The following is an 8,677-nucleotide window of genomic DNA, read 5'->3' on the forward strand; positions in this document are numbered from 1 at the left end:
CGTTTCAGCATGCAGCTGTTACAGTACCATGGTGGCGACACTGTTTAGTATCAGTGATGTCAGCATGCTCATCTCCAAATTTGGGCATTGTTTCAGCAAGCGGCTGTTGTTACCATGGTGGATGGCCATGCTCATCTCCGAATTTGGGCTTGTTTCAGCATGCGGCTGTTACCATGGTGGCATGGTGACACAGTGTAGTATGAGTGATGTCAGCATGCAGACAGACGGCGGACAGACAGACATTTGGTAAATTAATAGTTAGATGGTGTAATAGTCAATTGTATATTATTATTACATAATCAAGAACACCTCTATTGCTATGTCATTCAGTGTCTGTGTGTGTGCGCGTGTGTGTCCATTGACAGCAGAGATGATATATTTTGCTTTCCGTTTTATTGTTTCTTGTTTTCACCTGTCCAGGCACTACAGATGGAAATTTGTAGTTAGCTTGCTGGTACAAAGCTGCCTTTCTCTTTGTTTGATAACCTGTACATGTAAAGTATGCATTTTTCCTTGATACAAATAAAACAAATAAGCTAAACTAAACTAATCCACTACTCAAGATTTGAAGAATCAATATACAGTAGTTTTTTTTTTTACATTTCCACTGAACTACACATTTATGAATACTGTATTTACTTATGAATATTGTTTTTACTGGAATTCAATCATCTTGATACAGTACAACTACTGTATAAACACAATGGTAAAAAAGAAAGAAAGAAAATACATACAAAAATAAATGATTGGTGAAATAAAATGTGCAATTCACAGGTCCAACTAGTAACAAAAAGCATTGTGGAAGTGTTACTACATTCCATCTAAGCAAAAAACAGAAATACTGCTTTTCTTAGCCAAATAAACGCAGACAGGCTGGGAGGCACTTTCAGGCATTCTACAGGTTCCAACAAGTCTCAACAGTCCATTCAAGAAAGGCGAGATTCTCCTTTTGCCTCATTCAGGAACATCTTTTCAGAGAAAAGGTCCTCTACCTGAAACAAACAACCAATAAACCAATTAGTCAACTTACTTTTCACCAGCGAGGTACAACTAAACAGTAGACACTACTGGTTTTGCAGAGGTAGGAATTTAAAATAGTTTTCAATGAGAACAGCAGCTGCAGAATCCACATCCAATTGGAACCTGAACAAAAGAACGGTCATAAAACTCTTTACCAGCCATAGGAGCGAGCCTATGGATTAATGGCCAATAAAAGGCCACGTAAAACCAGGTTTCAAAGGTTAAGATTTAGTCAGGAGCCTTCAATAATAAAGAAATTGAGAAGGAGATTTGAACACTTATAACAGAATAACAATGAGCTAAAATACTTTGTCCAAGGCTGTCAAAGACTTTTCCTGCAGTTGATCGTACTTGTGACAGATGTAAAAAAATCCCTGCTCGTCTTTTCCACACATTTTCGAGTTTTTATCAACATTCTTCTACATTTGAAGTGCATTCAAATATCACCTCTTAAGAACTGCCCCTGTTCCTATGCTTGCTCTTTTTCTTGACTTACAGAGGACACATTTGGACAGCATAACCTTATAAGCAAGGCATCTGATTGGAAGAACTATACCGCACCCCCACCCCACCTCCTTTGGCAGGTGGATCAGAGAGGTTATGCATTTTCTTCAAATAGAAGGTACACACTGTGGGAATCTACTGATAAGTTTGCTGAAGGGGTTTCTATAATGTGTAGAATGACTAACTAAGCCTCTTATCTCTTGAAAACTGGGTATTGCTTGGGAACATATTAATGTTCTTCCTTCTAGGACGTGTTGGAACTAGTAATGTGGTGATTCTGACTTATGCATATATAATAAACAAAATGTATATTTCTCAATTATTTCTTACTTATTACTTCTGTCATTGATGTTTAGTATTACTTATTTGTGAAATGTTTGTTACGTCTTGTCCATTGTATATGTACCCATATACAATGTATGCAAAGGTATATGTATAATGTATATAAAAGTCAATACAAATAAATTACATTGAGAAAAGAATACATAGAGAAGTAGGTTCTGAGCAGCTAGTTTTAGGTTTTACTAAATCATGATCAGTTCTACAGATGTACATTGCCCACAACCAAAGACTATAAGGTTGTGATGGGTTGAGTTTAACTTCCTGTTTTCTAGAGAACCCTATCCTTTAAATTAATAGTTACGGTAAATGCATCTATGGAACTTATTATTGATCTAAATCAGGAGTGATCTTTTGATGAATTAAAGCAACATTTGCCCTTGTGACCAAGATGACTCTGTTATACCTCCTATCCAGGTTCCTTTTCAACTCCTGGAGGTCCACCGGTGTGTCAATGCCTCTTAGGTTTTGCATAATTCACCATTACTTTGCTGCCATCTATTTCACAGTTTTGCATGACATCTTTAGCATTCCTGCAGTCCTCTTCCGTTGCAAAGTCCACAAAGCCAAACCTACCAAAATTACAAGCATTAGGAGTAGGACACAGCTGAGAAGTACTGAAGGTAATCATCCGTCTGTGGTACCTACCCTTTGGATATGCCCTTGTCTTGCACAAGTCTTGCACACAAGGCTCCTTCGAAGGCACTTTTCAAAGTCTCCTCACTTGTCTCTTTATCGAGGCCCTTGACAATCAATGTCTCTTTGAGAACTGCAACAGCAAATAATAACTGACACATTAACCATGTTTCAGTTGTGGTGGATTAATTTCATAACACAATTAGACCACAACTAAAGTGAGTATAAGGGAGAAAATAAAAATGATTACATGTTTCATCTCCTTTCTTCATTTGAGTGTCACTGAATTTCACGGTGATGGGTCGTTTGCGTATTTCTATGTTTTGTGACGATTCCAGAGCTTCCTCTGTGTCTTCCACAGTTTCAAAATCAATGTAGGCAATTCTAGAAAAGGACAAAGTTGAGTTGAATGATGATTCTTGTTCAATATCAGAATATGGGCACAAACGAATAAGCTTAATTTATGCAAATGTATACTCCATCATGCAAGAGTATGTTGTCAAAAATAACAGATCTACAAATAAACAATGTGTCATAATGTGTTTAGTTTGTACATCTGTTCTTTTTGACAAATGACATGGTCATACTATGGAGTACTTACCCTCTAGATTTACCCGCTCTTTTAGGTATAGTGATACTGACAGCTTTCCCAAACACTTTCTTCAGGGTATTTTCTTGCACCCCAAAATCCAGGTTGCTCACAAATAAGGTGGTACCTTTAGCAGCCTCAACTGGGATGCATAAAAACAGATACTTTTCAATTTGAAACCAAGAAGCTAACTGACTTCACTACGTGGCAATCTCGCCGAAATGTACAGTATATATGAAATATGGATAATACTGTGAGTCATGAATTTCTATAAACCATTTTAATACCTGGAGTTTTGCTGGCTTTGTGGCTACTCTTATCTCCTACATAATCAACAATTAAAACACGGCCTTGCATCTTTGTTCCACGTTTCTCCTCCATGACGTCATGGGCTATGGACTCGGTCTTGAATTCTAAAAAGGCAATGCTGTTGGAAGAAATTAATCATCGATTACACAATACTTCCTTTGAAATCCTCTGAAACACTTTTCATTCTAACAGCTGCTAGCCACTTCAGTCCGATATACATCGTTATATGACCACGGTCAAAATTGTCATGTTATTCGCTTAAACAATTATTATTTTTGTATTTCTTTTTATCTCAAAAATGTTCATGTACAGTTTTAATGTAATGACACCAGGTTAAAGAAATTGGTTAAATTTGGTATTGTAATAATGAAGATTAAGGTTTTTGACTTTTTGTTGTCGTCAAAAGGTTAAAGCATTATCTTCTGATTGTTGAGTGTTTGTGAGTGTTTGTTTGCTATAGAGTGTTTGTTCAGTAACGGGAGTACCCATCTCTCTAGCTCTTTAGTTACTTATCACTTACCCTACCTTTAACACTTCTACCATATAATAACTATCACAAGTATGACACAATTTAGAAATTCACAGGTTTTATTAAAAACTCACCCTTGGTTTGGATTGTAACTCCCTCCAGGAAATCTGATATTTATTGCCTGTTCAAATATATTTTGAATGTCTTTCTTTGTTGATTTGATGGGGAGGTTCTTCACAAATAAGCACCTGGAATCTTTATCTGTAAAACAAGATGATCTTCAAATCAAACAAATATAATTTTTTCAAAGCTCATCTACATTTAGATATCAGCAAATAAAATAAAAAGCAGCACCTTGCATAATAACCATAATATCAGGCATAATGAACAAGTGCTGGTAAAATATAACAATGAGTGACCTCTAGTGGTGTGACTGTGGAACTGACCAAACTACAGCTATACTATAAGATTTAAATTATACTTCATCATATGAGGGTGTTGCAACACCATCATAATACAAAGTGTAAATGTATAGGGAACAGACCCTTTTTGTCTTCTGCAGGGACCTGTGCCTTTTTGCCTTCTGCAGGGACCTGTGCCTTTTTGCCTTCTGCAGGGACCGGTGCCTTTTTGCCTTCTGCAGGGACCGGTGCCGCCTGCCTGATTCTCCCCGTGGCCTTGGCGATCCTCATCGGCCTATCAAGGAACTGCTCTCCATTTAATGTTAAAGCTTTGGTAAAGTCCATTTGCGAGGCCACGTTTACAAACGCATATTTTCTAAAAGGGGACAAAGAACAACGTTTTTTCAAATATTTGCAATGTAAGGTCTACATTAGTAAACAGGAAATGTATGGTATATACTATCAATACAAATTTCACTTTTGCTGAATAATAATTCCTTTATTCTCCTTCAACAGGAATTGAAATAGGCCTGTTACAGGGGGTCCTCCAAATCTTTGCGTGACAGAAACTTTATTTCTTCTACACTATCCACTTGAACCCTAGTATCTCTATTCTGTGTGCATTTAACATTAGCCAAGAATAGCAGTTTTTTTTTTGTAGATGGAATGTCTAAAATACAACAACCTACACTGATGATAGTTCTGTCAAACAAGGCTAACCTGTCTAAAAAAATCTATGAACATTTTTAACAATACGAAGTGGGGGTCCCTGCTTCATCTCTCTCTCAGCAAAGGGGTCCTTGGCCTGAAAACGTTGAAGACCGCTGTCTTAGGGTATGTTGCATTTGTTTATTGTTTCAAAACAAAACCCCTATTCTTGTAGACCCTGGTGTCAGGTAGGACACCAAATGGTTTACAAGTACTGCCATAAGCTCATAAGAACAATATCTCTCTAGGCCAAGCAGGGATTGCCTCTTGGATGAGATATGCATCCAAGAGATAATGCAGTGGACATTTAGCATCTCATGCCAGAGACCAAATCCTGGATAGGACATCGAAATTACAGATTTGTAACATTAACGAAGTCAATGCCTGCTAAAATGAAATAATTTACACCAAATGTTTGATTTTAATGTCACACTCACCCAGAAAGGTCCATTTTAATATCCTCAACCAATAGACCTTGTGTGACGAAGTAACTTAATAATGAAGATTTGACTTCCTCGAATCCTCCTTTAGAAGTGTTCAAGTTGCCAACGAAAACACAAAGATCTAGAAAGAAATAATATGGTTTATGAGTATCACTTAAGGTTACGTCAAGAATCAAGAAACCAGAAAATCTATTTATCACGACTCATACAGCAAAGTACAAGCAGCCTGGCATAATTCTTGTAATAGTCCTTATTTGTATTTCATACCGTCAATGGTCTTAGCTTTCTTAGTAGGGGATGTTTCATCTGTAGCTTTCGTCTTCCTTTTTCCGGTTACTGCAACAGCTACAGAGGTACAAATCAATAATAAAACCACAAAAGTTTGAGAAAAGCTTTCACATCCAAATGATAAAATAAATACCAGGTGCTGCTGGACTAGGTTGACTATATATTCAGTAGTCTAACCTAACGCGGACATTCTATGCAAAGCAATGCCCACGTTCACCATGCGCGCCCATTCTCTAGCGTTCATGCATGTGCACATACGCACCGTAGATCTACATAGGGGTTGTACACAGGCAGCGACTGACAAACAGCCTTGGCGTTGAATTGACATTTGTTCATGTTTTCTGATTTGTTAGACAAGCATGTTTTCATGAAAAGAACATGAAAAATGTCTATGCAACCACAGAAAACAACACTATTATTTGAATTCTGTCGAAAACCGGGACAGCCGGGTGGTCAATGTTGAAACCGGGACATACAGTATTAACATTTTGGAGATATTTGTCGGGGACGTCTGGTCATCCTATGCTGGACAGAAGAACATGCAAAACCAGAAAAATAAGAGTCTGCACAATGGATCAAGTTCCCAATGGATATATTTTAACCACCAAACAGTGACATTTTGAGCATCTATGATTATGTTGTCTTGCTAATTATGGTTGACTTACAGGTACCGTCATCTTTTGCCTGCTCCTTCTCTTGGTCACTCTCTCCTCCCTCTGAATCCTCTTGATCCCCCTCTCCCCCTCTGGTGTCCCCTAGACCTGGATCAGCCACTCCTCCCTCTGTCTCCTCTGTCCTCCAGGTCACTGTCACTGTGGATTTGCATTCTTCCCCAGCAACGTGAGCAGCTTCAGTGTCCATCTGACAATCTGCTCAGGGACGTGCAAAGAATGTTAGAGAGGCAGGGGCTGAAATATCTAAAAGGGCCTCAACATTCTTATGGCCGCTTATTGTCATGCGACAGCAAAGAAGTCACATGACAACCATGCTGGCCTGGGTGAAAACGTTCAAATTGTCCGTCTTTGATGCCGTTAAAGTGTTTAACGTGAGAATTAAAGACGCAAGTTAAGGGAAGAAGATGATCTGCTTGTAGTTCATGTGCAGGTGTCAAACAAACGTGTTGGAGAAAACACAAATTGATCATATGCCACCACTGGGACATGATATTTAGTACGAGAGCAGCTCATCGTGTCATTCTCATCTCATTCAGTTCACTGACAAGGAACTTAAAGCTACAATTCATAGTGTTACTTTAACCAAAGTATGGTAGAGATAAGTATGTTAATATTAATATACGGTAATACATCTGCGGTGATTGGAGAAGGTCTGGTCTCCTTACTCTTCCACTGAGGACAACTACTGGTTGACAAGTAGTACTGCCAGACACTCATAATAATCAATGTATCCAGCAAGATAGCTGGGGTACAACTTGAGAGTATGACATCAATGTATGAGAACCGGGTACTTAGGACGGGGAAAGCTATTACTAAAGGTATTGTGTAAATGTGTAGTATTGTGTGATCTGTCTATGGTGTATTGTGATTTCTGTGTCCTGAAGGCTGCTTGGCGAAAATGAATAACCGCAAGGACAAATAAAGAACTGCAGCATCTTTTCTGGCCAAGCGGGGATTCCATCTTGTGAAAGTCAGGTAGGACATACAGATTTCAGCTTTTTACTTCACCCTCACTGGTTTTCAAAGGCTGCATGTGTGTTATATGAAAAAAGGGAAACGACATGCACACATCCCCAACCCAAGCTTGGGCAGGTGCTGAGCGACGAGCAGCAGTAAGCAATAGATAAATGCTTGCACATCGAGGGCTCTGCACCAATCAATGCGACAAATGCTTTATTGCACCACAAAAAAGCTGTGAGCTGTACCTCAGACTGAGAAAGAGCTTTGAGCTTGAAACGTCCCGGTTTTATTGTCCCATTTGGAACCCTCAGTGTGCAAGCGTTTATTTATTGTTCTCTGCATGCGTGTTATCATTCAGCTTGAACATACATAACTCTTCATATGTGGTTAATAGAACATAATAGGTATGCATGATTAATCTCATATGGGCAGTAATAATGCATAACTTACCAGTGTTACTCTCTTCTATGTCACTGACATTTACCCCGGCCGTTTTTCTCGACTATAGAAGAGAATCAAAGTTAACTGTTAAAAAGTGTGAGTCCAGAGAGATATAACACAAGAATGGCTTTGACTGACACTGACACAGTATGTGTCCATATATGGGTTTTCCAAGATATTGATGACATCAGGGATCTCCATATATGGGCATAAAAGGGACAAGAACAGAATGGTTAGCACCGCTCAAATACAGACAAGAAGGACTGACAGATAAAGATATATTTGCAAGTGTGACTCGCGTCATGGCAACCACACTTGCAATTTCTAATTGCATCTTTCTAGTATCACGGCCATTCTAGGGCTACTACAGCTATGAACTGTTCAATGTCAAAAATCACATGAAACCACAAAGCAAGCAGAATTGTATCCGGGGTCCTGTCCTGTGCTGCCTTAGCCCTAGAATGGCTCTGATTTAACGATTAAGTGAGGGATTACACAGTGTCAATCGACCGAAAATAAGAGACATTCTAGGGCTAGTGCTGCCTGTGCTGTAGGATCTGATAAAGTTGCATTTAGATGATCAAAAATAAAGATGAGAGCAGCGTTACCTAACAACAACATTACACATGCTTTTAAAACAATAACAACAACAGGAACAACAATCATATAATAATAATAATACCGTTATTACGATTGAGTTGTCCATGTTTTCTATTTGAGATCAAGGAAGAGACCATGCAGTAGCACGTCCCAAACACATGTGGTTGCTGGGCATGCGCAGTGCTCACAACTTGCGTTGTCTTGTCTAGTACGCATGCGTGGTGGCCAGAGATGAACTGCGTGCTGTGATTGGCTAGTTGGTTCTCAGGCGATCGCTGACCTATGCTGCTGCTGAC

The 8,677-nt window shown here is 38.9% G+C and overlaps 1 protein-coding gene across 2 annotated transcripts; it reads right to left on the bottom strand.

Annotated features, from left to right (window-relative positions):
- Positions 1 to 456: 456 nt before the first annotated feature.
- Positions 457 to 8,532, bottom strand: LOC308284611 (nucleolin-like). Of its 2 annotated transcripts, none has more exons than XM_080725292.1 (13): positions 8,473 to 8,532; positions 7,791 to 7,842; positions 6,372 to 6,575; positions 5,686 to 5,763; positions 5,413 to 5,539; positions 4,411 to 4,643; positions 4,001 to 4,127; positions 3,376 to 3,515; positions 3,101 to 3,230; positions 2,750 to 2,883; positions 2,512 to 2,632; positions 2,270 to 2,435; positions 457 to 992 (listed from the first exon to the last, which is right to left on the bottom strand). In XM_080725292.1, the coding sequence occupies exons 1-12, from the start codon at positions 8,485 to 8,487 to the stop codon at positions 2,315 to 2,317; spliced, it is 1,482 nt and encodes a 493-aa protein (XP_080581418.1). In that variant the 5' UTR covers positions 8,488 to 8,532; the 3' UTR covers positions 457 to 992; positions 2,270 to 2,314. The 2 variants fall into 2 exon arrangements, with proteins under 2 accessions (XP_080581418.1, XP_080581417.1); XM_080725291.1 differs by having other exon boundaries at positions 8,464 to 8,525.
- Positions 8,533 to 8,677: the final 145 nt, after the last annotated feature.

The sequence above is a fragment of the Nannobrachium achirus genome, assembly GCF_963921795.1.
Source record: "Nannobrachium achirus genome assembly, chromosome: 5".
NCBI lineage: Eukaryota > Metazoa > Chordata > Actinopteri > Myctophiformes > Myctophidae > Nannobrachium > Nannobrachium achirus.

Coding starts and splice junctions, on each gene's coding strand:
- LOC308284611 (XM_080725291.1), bottom strand. CDS start 8,487: ATGGACAACTCAATCGTAATAACG. Junction 6,576..7,790: donor CATAGAAGAGAGTAACACTG/GTAAGTTATGCA, acceptor GTCCCTGAGCAG/ATTGTCAGATGGACACTGAA. Junction 4,644..5,412: donor ATTAAAATGGACCTTTCTGG/GTGAGTGTGACA, acceptor GTCCCCTTTTAG/AAAATATGCGTTTGTAAACG.